A 15,364-nucleotide genomic window follows, 5' to 3' on the forward strand; every position below is an offset into this window, starting at 1 on the left:
TAAGGTAGGAAGCCAGACATGTGGCATGCTGGGAGAAGGAGCCTCTGGAGACGGAAAGCAGCAGGCATGAAGGTTCTGCAGTGGGAAGAGACTTGGCCTGTTGGGGGAACAGCGAGGAGGCTGGAGGGGCCAGAGCACAGTGAGTGGGAGCAGGAGAAGAGAACGGGCTGAAGAGGGAAACATTGGCAGGGGCCCGATCATGCACAGACTTGTAGGCCATGCTAGGGCATTTGGATTTTATTCTGAAGCAATCGAGGAGGTTTAAGGAAAAGAGTGATGAGACCTTATTTCCTTTAAAAAAAAAAAACAAAAACGATGACTCGGGTTTTTTTGTAAACAATGGGTTGTAGTGGGGAAGAGGGGAAGCAAGGAGAGCAGATATTAGACCAGGAGACTGCTAATGGGGGCTTGGATTAGGTTGGTGGTTTTGGAAATTGAGGGAAGCACATTTTAGAAACAGAAACCTATAGGAACCTATAGGACTTGCTGATGGATAGAATGTGGGGTTAGGGGAAATAGCACACTGACTCTGGGTTTCTGAATTTACTAATGATGGAGAGTGGTGCCATTTAGTATGTTACTGGGGGAGGTGACTGGGGAAGGATCAGGTTGAAGGAGACGTTTTAAAAGTTTGAGGTACCTATCAGATATACAAATGGAGGTGTCAGTAGCCTTTGGATATGTGAATCTGGAGTTTGGGGCCACAGAACACTGCCTTTTCCAAGTCGGCGGTGTGGCGACCCGAGCTGGGCCAAGGATAGATGAGGGGGATGAGGAGAGGGTGTGTGGATCCTCAGAAAGCAGTGCTGGGGCTGATAAATCCTGGGGTACAGAGCCTGAAGGGCAGATCCTAAAGGTGAGGGGGCTTTCTGGACTGAAAGGTCTCACGCTCAGCTCCCAGCTCACGCCCACTCGCTGGTATTGTTTAGTTTCCACTGGCCCGGGATGTACCTGTCTTTTCCTCTGAGATTGGCTCCTTCCTGGCTCCAGGCGTCTTTCTCACCCCCGCTCACGCTGGCTTTTCCAGTTCAGTGGGAATTAGGAAAGGTGTGGGACCAGCCTTCTTTCCCTGGTCAGACACATCTTCGCTCAGGCATCCAGTGACTCAGTTTCCCTAGTCACAGATTGAGTTCCTCGCCATTCTTCACCCTTCTCGCCGAGACTGGAGATCTGCATATGTAAATAAATGATTAGAAATAGTTACGAGCTGAGTCAGCGGCTCCACTAGAAATAGAAGCCAGGCGTCGTCTTGACTCAGAAACCTGGGGTTCCCACTACTGCCCAGCGGAAGCGGCGTCTACCCGGCAGCCCGGACCCTTTCCGGGGTATTTGCAATAGCACAGGTTTACGTAGTTCCTCCGCGGCCCCCTAGCGCTTAGCCCGGCAGCGCGTAGCCAGCCCAGACGTGGGCGGGGCGAGGGCGGAGCTGGGCCAGGTCCGGGGCGGGGCTTAGGCGTGGGCGGGGCTTCCTCGAGTTCCGGAGTCCAGTTGACGCCTGGGCCAGAGCAAAGATGCAGCCGCCGCCCCGAAAAGTAAGCTTCGCCTGGGAATGGGGACTCCTGGCGGGCTAGGGGAGTGGAGGGAGCCAGGAGGGGCATCAGACCCGCGGGGGGGACAAGGAGTGGGAAAGAGTCAGGGCCCAGCCCAGAAGTAACCGAGGAAACAGCCCAGCCCCTCCCCGGCCCCGCCCCCTCTCCGTTCCCTGCGCGGAGTGGTTTTCAGGTCCCCGCGCTGGGGGTCTTCAACCTCTTCTTACCCCTACAGGTGAAGCCGGCCCAGGAGGTGAAGCTTCGCTTCCTGGAGCAGCTGAGCATCCTTCAGACCCGGCAGCAGAGGGAGGCGGATCTGCTGGAGGACATCAGGTAGCCCCTGACCCTCCTGCCCCCTCCACAAACCCCCACCTTCGCGGTCGCCTATTCCATCTGTCCTCCAACACACATCGTCGGGGCGGGGCGGCGGAAGGTGGGGGGCGGGCGAAGGTGAAGAGCTTTCTAGCCTGCCCATTCACAGCCCTCAGCCTAGGCCTGCCTCTCCAGATACCGGATAGGAATTATCCCCCCTCTCACTCCGACACACACACGGGGACTCTCCTTCAAACCCGTTGACTCCACACCACTCGCTCCACCTCCACAATCGAGCTTAGGGCAGAATCCCCCCTCCCTCTTCCAGACCTGTTGGAAGGCTGGCGGATACTGTACCCAGGCCCCCATCAGTCCTCACCTCCAAGCCCACAGATGGTTCTCCAGGGGTAGGGAGGATCCTGCTGAGGCTCTGAGCAGTGAGGTGAGGTTGTCCTGTGTTATGGCTGCCCGAGGTGATCTCAAGGACTCTCTCTCTTCAGTCTCATTCCCTCCTGGTGTAGTCACACTCTAGGCCTGGCTCGCTTCTTCCTCCTGCCCAGGCTGAGGAGAGGATTGAGGTGGGAGAAGAGGACCAAACAGTAACACCACCCTACCCCCTAATCTCCACAGATCCTACAGCAAGCAGAGGGCAGCCATTGAACGAGAGTATGGGCAGGTATGGGACTCCTTTCTCTGGACCTTCCCTTTTGTTCTACACCACCAGCGATGCCCCTCCACACATACCCCTCTTCTGGTCAAGAGTAAATGTGTAGAGTCAGGCAGATTTGTGTCAAATCTCTGCTGTGCTACTTATTAGTTTTGTGACCTTGGACAAGTTATTTAGTCATTCTTGGCCTCAGTTTCTTTCTCTATAAAATGAGAATAATAATAATTGTACCTTCATGTAGGGTTGTTGTAAGGATGGAATAAGTTAATGTATGTAAAGCACTTAGCAAAGTGAGTGGCACGTAATATGCATCCAGTGAATGGCATTATTATACTCTGATCCCGATCTCCCAGTTGGGAGGTTTGAAAGGGAATTGGGTCTGTGATGACTTTCCCACTAGGCACTCCAGAAACTGGCTGGGCCATTCCTGAAGAGAGAAGGGCACCGGAGCGGGGAGATGGACAGCAGGTGAGTCTCATGAGGGAGGGGGGCAAGTGGCCAAGAAGGGATGAAGAGCTCAATCCCAGAACCTATGGGGATGAAGGCCCAGTGAGGGGGGATGGCACGTGAGCTGCAGGTAGAGCTGACACAGCAGTAGGAGAGGAGCTGACCCAGCAAGGACACTGTGGGTGGGGGTGGAGGGCGTGAGTGATCCTTGTGGCTGAGCTAATGGGCTGATCGATTGATGGGCTCCCAGATGAGGGGGGATGGGAAAGCACTCTGTCTCCCATGGTGTTTTGGGGGGTGGTCTCATGAAGCTTTGTAGTGTTCCCCTCCTCAACATAGACTTTCTCTGGGGAGAGGCAGGATGGTGTTTGGTGCCTGGCGCTGCCTGCTGGATGCCACTGTGGCTGGGGGCCAAGCCCGGCTCCAGGCATCTGACCGATACCGTGACCTGGCAGGGGGCACAGGGCGGAGTGCCAAGGAGCAGGTGCTTAGGAAGGTATGGCTCAGTGGATGGGGTGAAAGAAGGGCTGGCTCGGGGCTGGAGGTGGTGTGGGTCAGGACATTGTGTGTCTATACCCCTAGGGAGCAGAGAACCTCCAGAGGGCACAGGGTGAGGTGCTGCAGTCTGTCAGGGAGCTGAGCCGAAGTCGGAAGCTGTATGGGCAGCGGGAACGCGTGTGGGCCTTGGCACAGGAGAAGGCGGCTGATGTCCAGGCCAGGTGGGAGTTAGGAATCCTGGGTAGAGGTGGCGGTGGAGCTGAGGCACCACAGCTGGGCCTGACCTCCACCTTCTCCCTCTCCTGCACAGGCTGAACCGAAGTGACCATGGGCTCTTCCACACTCGGACCAGTCTCCAGAAACTCAGCACCAAGGTTCGGGGGATTCAGGCATGAGTAGGGGGCAGTAAAGAGGTGGGCAGAGTAGTCTAGTGGTTTGGAACTCAGGGGCATAACTCTGAGAGACTGGGTTGAATCCAGGCTCCCCTGCTTCCTAGGTCTGTGACCTTGGTTAACTTACTTGATCTCTCTGAGCCTCATTTTCTTCATCTATACAATGGAAATAGTACTTTTCTTTTGCATTCCTTTAATATGCATTTATTGAGGACTTCTATGTACTAGGCATTGCTCTAAACACTGGGATGCAGTGGAGAACACTACCAATGGAGTTGCTGCTCTCACAGACTGGTGAGGGGAGACAGATTGTAAATAAATGAATAATCAGATTAAATGAAAATAAAACAAAGTGCTATGATAAAGGGTAAAAGGAGTGTAATTTAGAGAGAAAGCCTCTCTGAGCAGGTGGCCTGAGTGTTAAGAAGGAGCCAGCCATGCAAAGATCTAGAGGAAGAACATTCCAGGGAGAGGACATGGTGAGCACAAAGGCTCTGAGTGGGAATAACTTTGTAGGCATGAGAAACTGAGAGAAGGCAAATGTGGCTGGAGCACTGTGAGCAAGGGGCCAAGCACTGTGACAAGAGGTCAGAGAGGTTGCGGGGGCTAGCTTATGTTGGACCTGGTAGACCACAGTTAGGAGCAGTTGGGATTTTATTTTAAATGTATGGAGACACCACTAGAGGATTTTGAGCAGGGGTTGTGAGTATGTAAAATTTTTAGCATAGTGCCAGGCATCTCAATAATGTGAGAATCCATTCTGGATCCAGGTTAGCCTTGGAAGGACCCTGAAGGTCCAGGGCTCGCTGTTGACACTATTTTCCCCTCCTAGCTGTCTGCCCAGTCGGCCCAGTACTCCCAGCAGCTGAGAGTGGCCCGCAATGAATACCTGCTCAACTTGGTGGCCACCAATGCCCACCTTGACCACTACTACCAGGAGGAACTGCCGGCCCTGCTCAAGGCCAGTCCCAGCCCAGATACCCCTGCCTCTCAGCGGGGAGTGGGGAGGGCTTCTCCCTGCTTCCCACCACCATGAGGCTGGGTGGTGCTAGGGACCTAGCCTGCTTGGAGTGGGGAGAAGATACATACTTAGGTTCTGATTTTGGTTCTGCTTCAAGCTGGCTGCATAACATTATGCAGGACACTTAACCCCTCTGAACTCCAGTTTCCTCATCAGGGATAACCTCTGCTCTGCCTACTTTATAAGGCTAATGGGACTCAAGGGAGAGAATGGATATGAAAATGCTTTTTAAACTGTTAAGTGCTGTGCACACATGAGGGCCTATTATTAGAAGCAGTATAATGTCTTATTCCTTCCCTCTTTCCCGTACCTCATGCTTATCACCCATCCAAACTTGGACAGAGAGCCTGTTTTGCAGTAGAGGCCTGGGGGAAGGGTGTTGTCAGTATCTTGGGGTTCTCTCTAGGCCCTGGTCAGTGAGCTGCTGGAACACTTGAGGGACGCCCTGACCTTACTGAGCCGCACTGAGCTGGAAGCTGCAGAGACGGCCCTGGAGCATGCCCACTGCGGGGGGCAAGCAACCTCCCAGGTGAGGGCTGTGCCCTATAAGAGCTCCCCAGAGATCCTCTTTACCCTTCTCTCCCAACACAGACCACCCACTGCATGTCTGCCCCTTTCCTTCTCGCCTTGTCCTCTTTCTTCCAAGAGGGCCTGGGGATAGACTTGGAGAGGGAGCCAGTGAGTGACTGACTTTTTCCAACCCCCAGGTGAGCTGGGAGGAGGATCTGAAGTTCTTTCTTCAGGAGCCTGGAGTATTTTCCCCCACACCACCTCAGCAGTTTCAGCCAGCAGGGACTGATCAGGTAAGACCTCCCTGCTCGTTGGAACCAGGCCAAATGTAATGAGGACTGTGGTTTAGGCCTCCTCCCCATTATCCTTGTCCTGGTATTAACTTAGTGACTGTTAAACCATAGAGAGGGAGTTTCAGAACTCTAGTTCACCTCCTTCCCACCAGGACACAAATTTACATACTTCATTCCACCTTTCTGTCCCTTCACTGCACTGTGCTCTTCATTCCACCTCTGTCCCTCAATCCGGTTCCCATTCCTGGGACTCTGTGTCTATGTGTCCACACAAATGCACACCTGTGTCCACGGAACACATAGGTGTGTGCCCCATCTCTTTGTCCCTGTCCCTGGAGGCCACGACAGAGAGAGGAAAACGAGGAGGGAACTGGAGGGAAGGGGGGTAGAGAAGGAGCAGCATCAGGCCCTCCTCACAGCACCCCGGTCATCAGGTGTGTGTCCTGGAGCTGGAAGGGGGTGCAGGAGGCGTGGCTGGGGAGAGCGGCCTGGAGAAAGAGGTTCAACGCTGGACAAGCCGAGCTGCCCGCGACTACAAGATCCAGAACCATGGGCATCGGGTGAGGTGGGGGGTGCAGGGGTCGTGGGTGGGCAAGAAGAGACGAGGACAGGGATCCTGGAGTCACTGGGGATGTCTTGGGACTGCAGGCAGGAGGGGAGGGAAAGGTATTTTAAGCCAACAGTGTGGCACAGTGGTTCAGAGCACAGCTTTTGGGGTTAGACCCACCTCAGTTCCAATCCTGCTCTGTTGCTTCCTAGTTATGTAACCGTGAGTAAGGGAGTGACTTAACCTCGCTGGACCTCAGTTTCCTCCTCATTAAAGTGGGGCTAATAATAGCACCCTCCTCATAGAAAGATTAAATGACATAATGCATGTGAAGCAAGTAGCAAAGTGCCAGGTCCACAGTAAGTAGTTCCCCATAGTATCTCCACCCACCCCTGTCCTCTGTCTTCCCAACAGGTGCTGCAGCGGCTGGAGCAGAGGCGGCAGCAGGCTGTAGAGCGAGAGGTTCCAGGCATAGAACAGCGGCTGCAGGAAGTGAGGGAGAGCATCAGGCGGGCACAGGTGAGGCACAGCCCTGGGGGTTAGGGCCACTAAGATCCCACCCCATCAGGCAACACTCCCCTCCACTCCTCTGTCTGATGAAGGGGTGGGGGGAAGCGGGAGGTAGAGGGTGGACATATTTGGGGAGGCTCCACTCACCTCCCAAAGGCAGGCCCAGCCATAGCCTTGAGTGAGCCCTCTTCCCCATGTCAGGTGAGCCAGGTGAAGGGGGCTGCTCGGCTGGCCCTACTGCAGGGGGCTGGCCTGGATGTGCAGCACTGGCTGAAGCCAGCCATGACCCAGGCTCAGGACGAGGTGGAGCAGGAGCGACGGCTCAGTGAGGCTCGGCTGTCCCAGAGGGACCTCTCTCCCACGGTGAGCCCCCTCCACTCCCTACCCATATGCACCCAGGAGGGTAAAACTCCCCAGTGGAAGGCAGACCCTGTAAAATGGGAATCACAACAGTACCTAGCTCAAAGGATAGTTGTGAGGCATAAATGAAATCATTTAAGGATAATTGTTTGTAGCATATAGAGTCCTCAACAAACTTTTATTATGAGTATAGGATGGTGGTTTGAACTGAGGTTCTAGGAGTAAGACGGTAAGTGGGTCAAGTATCAGCCACTCACTTATTGGCTGTGTGATCTTGGAAAGTGACTTAACCTATCTGAGCCTTAGTTTCCTTATAAGTAAAATGAGGTTAATAGTTATACAAAACAACCCTGGGTTATTATACATCATATGTGACATGCATAAGATATTTAGCATTGTGCCTGGCACATAGTAAGCACAAATACTGTAACTCTGCCATTATTGTTAGTGTTACCCTGCTCTGTTGTGATTTTGCTTGTGATACATGGTGAATGAATGGGTGGTACTACCTTGGAGGAGGATCTGCCGTGTTCTTTAAGGGTAGGATGGAGGAGCGCGAGATACAATGGGTACTTGAGAGTGGGCCCCACAATGATGTCTGTTCTCTGCCCCCTCCAGGCTGAGGATGCTGAGCTCTCTGACTTTGAGGAATGTGAGGAGACAGGGGAGCTCTTTGAGGAGCCTGCCCCACCGGCCCTTGCTACCAGGCCCCTCCCCTGCCCTGCACATGTGGTGTTTGGCTATCAGGTGTGAATGGGGGTGGGGACCTCAGATGGGCAGGTATGGGGGACAGCCAAGTCCTGAATCCTTCCTTGTGGGGCCCAGGCAGGGCGTGAGGACGAGCTGACCATCACAGAGGGTGAGTGGCTGGAGGTCATAGAGGAGGGAGATGCTGACGAATGGGTCAAGGTGGGTATGGACCCTGGGCTTTGACAGGGGGAGAGGGAGGCAGGAGGGACTTGGCAGGGGGAGAGGGAGGCAGGAGGGACTTCTCTGAGGCCTGCAAAGACCCACCCAGGCAAACCTAGAAGCCTGTGTGGAGGAGGGCTGGGGCCATGGACTGCTGAGGCAAGTCTGCTATCTGTTCACCTTGCTGGGTGAGCAGGCTCGGAACCAATACGGCGAGGTAGGCTTTGTCCCTGAGCGGTATCTCAACTTTCCGGACCTCTCCGTCCCTGAGAGTGGCCATGACAGCGACAATCTCTTGGGAGTAGAGCCCACAGGTAAGAAAGGGAAATGCTGGGTCAGGGGACCCTGGGTATGGAGAAGAGTTACTGAGTGGTTGTGGCCCTGGGACTTCATGGTCCTGGGCACCACCACCCACCTCCTCGCCTCCTCATCTCTCTTGGGCTTTGGCAGCGTTCCTGGCCTGCGCCCTGTACAGCTACACAGGACAGAGTGCAGAGGAGCTGAGCTTCCCTGAGGGAGCGCTCATCCGCCTGCTGCCCCGAGCCCAGGACGGAGTGGATGACGGCTTCTGGAGGGGAGAATTTGGGGGCCATGTTGGGGTCTTCCCCTCCCTGCTGGTGGAGGAGCTGCTTGGCCCCCCAGGGCCACCTGAACTCTCAGATCCTGAACAGGTGAGGCTTCCTTCTCTCTGGGTCCCCAGGCACCTCTGGGTTGACCCTCCAACCTAGCGAGGCCCCAGATTCATCTTCATGCCCCCTCGCCTCTCCAGGTTTACCTCCTATAGTGGCTTGAGCCTCCCTGTCTCCTCTGGCTGGGCAGAGCAAAGGGAAACCAAGGCAGTCTTCATAAGAGTTTGGTGGAGAGAGCTGGTTAGATCTGAGTTCAGATTCCTATTGCATTACCTTGGGCAGGGATTTAACCTCTGGGCTTGTTTCTTCATGTGTAAAACGGGGATAATAATACCTGCTTCCACAGGCTACCTATACTGATCAAAAGTAATGGACGTAAAGGCTTGAGCACAGTGGCCCACAGGAGGTGCTTTCATATAGGGTACCTATTGTTGTAATGCAGCAGGAAAAGCAGAGGAGTGGGAGCCAGGAGACCTGGGTTCTAGCCAGGACTCTCCACTAACTGGATCCATGATTTTGGATAGATGGCTTAACCCAAATCTCGCCTCTAACGTAGGAATCATAAAAATCCCCACCTCACGGAGTGGTGGTGAGGAATGAATGAATTAGTGCATGTAAAGTGCTAGCAGAATGCCTGGGACATAGCAAGTGCCAATACATATTGGCTGTAGAAATGCTTATCAGCTACAGTCCACCCAGATGTAAGCATTTGGCCACTCTGTATTGGGAAGAGATGGGACATGAATTGAAGATGGAATGAAAGGAAAAGCTGGTGAAACCTTCCTACATGCCAGGAGTAACTCTGTGTTCCCCTCATCCCCAGATGCTGCCATCCCCTTCTCCTCCCAGCTTCTCCCCTCCTGCACCCACCTCTGCCTTGGATGGTCCTCCTGCATCTGTCCTACCCAGGGGTGAGTAGAGGGAATTGGGGGCTCTGGGAGGGAAAGAGATGGGAAGGAGGAGGATGCTTGGGACTCCTGTGTTACACTCGGCTCCTCTGCCTGCCCTTGGGAACCTCCTCCATTGGGCTCATTGAAGCATGATGGTGAGAAGAGTTTGGGCTTTGGAGCTAGGACCCCTGTTCAAACTCTACTCTGGGACTTCCTAGCGTGGGGATGTGGGGCAGGATATTTAACTTGTCAGGGCCTTTACAAAGTGAGAAAGGTCTCTACCTCGTTGAGTTGTTGTGAGAGTTAAAAAGATGTCTGTAAGGTGCCCAGCATTGTGCCTGGCACAGAGCAAGCATGCAAATAGTAGCTGTTTTCTTATTATTATTACTTTAAAAATTAGCCAGCATCTCCCACAGGGTTCCCAATGTGCTTCCTCTACTCTTAGTACTCTTAGCAAACACCTCAGTTTGTGTCATCATTTTCCTTCTTGGAATGTCCACCTTTTCTAAAACCTTCTGGTGCTTTCACTTTCTTCACCAAGCCTCCCTCTCTGACCCTAGGGCCCCCTGTGCATTTTCTGCACCCCCTCTCCAGCACCTGTAGTTCACTTGGCATGATTTAGCACTCAGTCATTCATCATGTTTGTTGGTGTTTTCATCATTGGGTTCCTGACAGCCCCTGGGGGGCGGGGGTACTGTGGATCAGACCTCCCCTTCTCTGTTAACTTGAGCAGGGCTGATTATACAGCAGGTGCCCAGTAAGTGTTGAGGATGGATTGATGGATTTTGTGGGCCAGGTTGGTGACTATTTGTTAATTCAACAAATATTTAGAGAGTACCACTGTCCTAAGTGCTGGAGATAACAGCAGTGAACAAAACAAAGCTGAAGACTGACTTGTGGTTCTTGTTTCTAGACCAAGACCTGGACTGCCCTGGACCCCTGGATATGATGGCACCTCGCCTCAGGCCGGTAAGGGCCCCTCCCCTGGAGGAGATTGTGTGGAGAGGGGTCATTCCGACTTGTCCTGTTTTGTTTGCGGGGCTGAGGGAATGGACGGGTTATCTCCAAGAGAGACCTGTGGAGCCCTGACTGTGTGTTCCCTACAGATGCGTCCACCACCTCCCCCACCGGCCAAAGCCCCGGATCCTGGCCACCCAGATCCCCTCACCTGAAGCCAGGGGTATCTCTGCCCCCCAGTGACGCTGCTGCCCCTATCTCCACACTGTCAGAGAACACCCCCTCAATGATCCAGAGTGATACAGCCAAAGGCGGGAATCTCCCCCATTTCCACTCTCACCTCCAGGAGTAGAAACTTCTCCTCTTCCCATTTCTGGGGCTGGAACCCACTCTCTTTTCCCCATCGTGCTGCTGTCTCTAAGGCTGGAACTACTCCTTTCTCTTCTCCCCCATCCATCTCTAAGGTGGTGAAATATCCTGAAATCTCTGGGGCTGGAACCCATCCCTCAAAGTCTTGAGTGGCTCTGGCCCATCTGTGTGTCCACCCTGGCTCTGTGACCCACCCCACTCCAGATGCCAGGGCCACTGGTTTGGGGGCTGGGACAGGGGCAGGCCTGTCAGAAGGAGCTGGAGCCAGTATGCGAAGCAGCTGTAATGGTCTGAGCGGATTTATTGACAGTGAATAAAGGGCACGAAGCCCAAGCCAGAGCCTGGGCCTCTTGTGCCAAGAGAGCAGGGGACTGAGGTGCTATTGCTTTAGGGGCCTACCAAGGGCAGGGGCCTGCTCTCAGCTGCCACACTCTAGCATATGGAGCGAGGTGATGGGGAAGGCGGGTCAGGCGGCCTGTTGGCAGGCGGGGGAAGGGAACAGACTGAGAGCCGGGGGTTGGGGGAACTTCTCCCGAGGTCCCCCAGCCTGAGACTGTGCAACTCCAGGTGAAAGTAGGGCTGTTCCCTCAGCTGGGGGGCAGTGCTGTCCAGTGGAGAGGAGGGGCTTCGTGCCCACCCATCCCCGGCCCTGCCAGCTGGTAGTCCATCAGCCCAACGAAGGAGGAGGCTTGGAGGAGAGCAAAGGTAACAGAGTTGCCTCCTATTCAAGCTGTGTCCCAGCTTTTCCCCGGGGCTGCAGGACCTTCCCTATCCCCTGGAGCACATGTCCACTCCCCACCACCAAACCAAGGAATTTATAGCAAAGGCTAAGCCTGCAGTTTACCCTGGGTATACAGGGAGCCAATGGACTTAGGTAGTTTAAGTAGGGGGTGGGAGGATGAAATTTTCTGATTTGGGGCAGGTAGACTCACCTCACACAGCCCCTGCTCCCCGTGGTGGGGACACCTGAGAGAGAGGAGGGGTCAACAATGGGAGAACAGGACGTGGGTCATATTAGTGTCCCCCAGCATAGGGGGCAATAAGAGCTGAGCCCACCACAGGCCACCATAGCCCTGGCCATGTCTTCATACCTGGTGATCTGAGGTGTCCAGTTTGCTTGGCTGTCCATTTGCCTCTTGACTGGCCAGCCCTGGGCTTGGGCCCCTCCCTCCAGCCCCTAGCATTGGCTCTACAGAGGCTCCAGGGTTCCTCTCAAGTGCACAAGGGACTAGGCTGCTGTCCCTGAGTCCTCCATTCTGCACTGGGGGGCTGGTGATGGCTGGGGGCTGTGGCCTCTCGGGGGGCAGGCTCTCAGTGGCAGGCATCCCTGCCCTGGGATGCCCTCCCCCAGACCCCTGACCGCCCCCTGGGTCCTGCCCCCCACCAGACCCCCAGCTCCTGTCTGTGGGGGAGCCATCACGATGCTCATGCAGCCCGTAGCGCTTCTCAATGTGTGTCACCCGGAACCTGGGAGGGGAGGGAACACTGGGGCTTAGGACCACAACTCAGAGGCTGCTTGGCCCCTTCCTCCAGCCAGGGATATTCTGGGTTTTATGGCCACTTCCTTCTGGCCTAGGGCAGGGGAGACCTCTTCAGATTCAGGGGCACATTGTGCAGCCTGACTCCTGCTGTAGCTCATAGCTCACAGTCCAGGAAGAAAGCCGGGGCCAACCTTTGGAGTCAGGTGCCTGATCATTGGGGACCCCACCTCAACCTCTCTTTCCCTGGGGTACTCTATCCCCACCTGCCCACAGAGAACACGGTGGTCTCCCCAGGCCGGGGGCGGCTCTTTCCTTCCTTGGAGCGTCCCTGACGGACAAGTGGAGGCCTCTTGTTGCGGCTGCAGTGGATGCAAGGGGCTGCAGAGCCCAGATGCACTGTGTGATGATGGGAGGGGGCTCCGTCCTGCAGGCTGGAGGTGGCATCCATGCTGGACAGTAGGGAGGAAGGGAGAAGGAGTGACATTCCCATTTCCCTTCCTGATCCATTTTCTTCTATTCTTTCAGCGTGCTCCTTAAACCCCCAGATGCCCCACTTTCCCCAGGCCCCAACATTCTTTTCTTGTCTTTATCTAATAAACTCAATATTAAGATGTTAGTGACCATGCGTTCTCCCTCCCACGGCTGTTTTGCTAAAAAGAGAGCAGTACTTAACCCAAAGGAGTGGCACAGGGGGTGAATGTTAGGCTTGATGACATCCAGATGGGACATAGGGTTTTAAGAACTCAGGACTTCTACACAACTTCTTTCTTCCTATAGCTTAGCCAGCCTTGCTCTCGCCCCTGACCCCAGACATGCGAGGAGACTTGGTGAGGATTGTGCTGGAGGAGAGGGTACTCTCCAAGGCAAGCTAAGTCATGCTGGCACTTGTTTCCAGCTCACCTGGACAGCTGCACTGTCCCTTCTCCTTCACTGTCCCCCAGCATCTCCTTCAAGGCCTCAGCATTGGCTGAAGGGAGAAGGAAAAGAGGGAGTCAGTGGAGGTGGAGGTCAGGGCAAGAGAAAGTCGAGGAGGGGGGAGCAAGGGGCCAGTCTACACCCACCTTCATTTTGGATGATGCAACGAACAATCCTCTCTACTGTGTCCTCATTCATGTCATCGTCCTCAGCTGAAGGATGAAAGAGGTTGGCAAGGAAGCAGGAAATGAGTCAGCTTTGAGGGGACATTACCTGGTGGCTTCTGTGGCTTATTGCTCAAGACATACCCCTTTACCTATTTGCCATCATGCTGGATGTTAGCATTTCAGTGGCCAGGGCAGAAAAGATACGGAAATCAATGGGAGCCCAAGAATACCATCAGTGGGCCCTTCCCACTAATGCTGCCTTCTCTAGCCTTGCTTTCAGGGTGGTGTCACCCCCACTTGCTGACTCAAGAAAGCATTACTAGGTCTCCTGAAGGCTTGGTCGGTTTGGCCTGGGTCTGTTGGCCAGGAAGGCAGAAAGAGGTGTGGGGAGAGGGGTAAGGGAGAAAGGTGACTGAGCCAGGTTCTAGGCTCCTCACTCACGGGGCTGGAGCTGGGCGTCGTCAGGCTCCGAGCCCCTCGAGGTGCGACAGCGGTACCCCTTCTTCTTGAGCACGTGGCAGATCATGAAGCCTACAAGGCCCATGAGGAAGAAGACCAGCACAAGCAGGAAGAGCATGTACAGCCCATGTTGGGGCGGCTCCAGATCAGGCTGTGGTTCCGACATGAAGCCCTGGGGGGCGAGCGCGGGCCAGGGCGCCTCCTGGGGTTAGGGGGCTGCAGCTAGGGATGTGGGGAGGGATAGGAATGCCGTCCTCAAGATCCGAAACAGGCGAGCCTCCCAGGTCCGGCCCCACCCCCTACCCAACCAAGGAGCTGTCCGTGTCAGGGGTGCTGGTCCGGACCAGGGGTGCCAGACGGCGGCTGCGCAAGCCCTCTTCCACGACCCTGGTCCCGCTTCCCCGACGCCCAGAGGGTTTCCCTTTCCAGCTTGTCCTGCGCTTCCGTCCCTCCCAAGGACACTGCAGAGTGAGATGGGACGGAATTCTCAGGCGGCCGGCGCAAGAATCCCACCTGAGTCAGCGTTCGCACCTCCTCCGCGCCGGCCTGAGCCAGGCCTCTGCAGCCCACTCCCCTGCCTGTACTCCCGCACACCCCTCCCTTTCGATTCCTCCCATCCTGACCGCCTGGCCCACCCGGTACCGGTGGTTTGGTTCTGGCTCCGGCTCCGGCTCGGGTTCCGGTTCCAGGGGCGTGCTAGTCCGGCTCAGGGCCCCCGACGCCCTCCCGGGGCTCATCCCTTGCTTCCTCCCCCTCCCCCCTTCGCCGCCTCACTGGCTCCGGGCTGCGGCTGCAGATACCGGTGCCGCGGCAGGCGGGGGGAGGGAAGGATGGAGAAGGATGCGGGCTGGTTGGGAGCGGCGGCAGGCTCTGGACAACTCCGGCCCTGGGAAGGGGAGGAGTTGGGGGGCGCCGCAGTCGCCCTGCTTCCCAAATGCCCTCGCCCGTCGCCGGCCCAGGACCAGGGGGCGGAGCGCAGGTGTGCAGGGCGGAGAGCTAGAGCCTTGCGCGCTTGTGAGCGCAAGTGTGGTGCGCGCGTGACTGCGCCGGGCCCCCCTCCCGGGGGAGTGTGCGGCGCCAAGTCTGGGTCCTGGTCCGGGTAGGGACGACAGGCAGTCAGGCGAGAGTGCTCTCCACTAGTCTATCCGGCACGCCTGGCGCGGCTCCCGCCCTCAGATGCCCAGGCCGGGTGGATAGCCGGGAACCTTCCCAGCGGGCCGGGGAAGTCGGCTTTCTGCACCCGAGAGGGACAGCGTGGCCGGTTCTCCGGAGCCTCCTAGAGAGGTGACCACGGCCTGCGCCCCGTTTGGGGCAAGTGGCTGGATGGGATGGCTCAGCTTCCCGAGGATATGACCCCCGCCTGGAAGGAAATGGCCCTCGCATCCTAGGACCAATGCTCCCCGTCCTCCGCCCAGGCCCAGACGCTCACGCCCCAGAACCTAGAAGGGCGAAGCAGGGCAACTGCTAGAACTCCGCAGGGGGCGTGGTCTGGGCGTGGGCGT

General features: G+C 55.8%; 2 protein-coding genes across 5 annotated transcripts; one reads left to right on the forward strand and one right to left on the reverse strand.

Moving 5' to 3' along the window:
• The first annotated feature begins 1,464 nt into the window (after positions 1–1,464).
• Positions 1,465–12,937, forward strand: FCHSD1 (FCH and double SH3 domains 1). Of its 2 annotated transcripts, XM_014795060.2 has the most exons (20): positions 1,465–1,532; positions 1,765–1,862; positions 2,472–2,517; positions 2,909–2,976; positions 3,316–3,451; positions 3,538–3,674; positions 3,764–3,827; positions 4,678–4,806; positions 5,273–5,395; positions 5,574–5,669; positions 6,104–6,229; positions 6,631–6,735; positions 6,928–7,089; positions 7,705–7,833; positions 7,912–7,995; positions 8,192–8,309; positions 8,446–8,666; positions 9,448–9,535; positions 10,428–10,483; positions 10,621–12,937. In XM_014795060.2, the coding sequence occupies exons 1-20, from the start codon at positions 1,512–1,514 to the stop codon at positions 10,684–10,686; spliced, it is 2,073 nt and encodes a 690-aa protein (XP_014650546.1). In that variant the 5' UTR covers positions 1,465–1,511; the 3' UTR covers positions 10,687–12,937. The 2 variants fall into 2 exon arrangements, with proteins under 2 accessions (XP_014650546.1, XP_087285768.1); XM_087429642.1 differs by lacking the exons at positions 3,316–3,451; positions 3,538–3,674.
• On the reverse strand, positions 11,470–15,268 carry RELL2 (RELT like 2). Of its 3 annotated transcripts, XM_087429644.1 has the most exons (8): positions 14,505–15,268; positions 14,166–14,323; positions 13,845–13,934; positions 13,383–13,448; positions 13,222–13,288; positions 12,585–12,770; positions 11,932–12,307; positions 11,774–11,806 (listed from the first exon to the last, which is right to left on the reverse strand). In XM_087429644.1, the coding sequence occupies exons 1-8, from the start codon at positions 14,597–14,599 to the stop codon at positions 11,774–11,776; spliced, it is 1,071 nt and encodes a 356-aa protein (XP_087285770.1). In that variant the 5' UTR covers positions 14,600–15,268. The 3 variants fall into 3 exon arrangements, with proteins under 3 accessions (XP_087285769.1, XP_087285770.1, XP_014650572.1); XM_087429643.1 differs by lacking the exon at positions 14,505–15,268 and adding an exon at positions 11,470–11,528 and having other exon boundaries at positions 11,773–11,806; positions 13,845–14,175; XM_014795086.2 differs by lacking the exon at positions 14,166–14,323 and having other exon boundaries at positions 13,845–14,084; positions 14,505–14,620.
• Between the last annotated feature and the right edge of the window lie 96 nt (positions 15,269–15,364).

Source organism: Ceratotherium simum, chromosome 4 (genome assembly GCF_057802395.1).
Source record: "Ceratotherium simum simum isolate JZ-2026a chromosome 4, ASM5780239v1, whole genome shotgun sequence".
Lineage (NCBI taxonomy): Eukaryota > Metazoa > Chordata > Mammalia > Perissodactyla > Rhinocerotidae > Ceratotherium > Ceratotherium simum.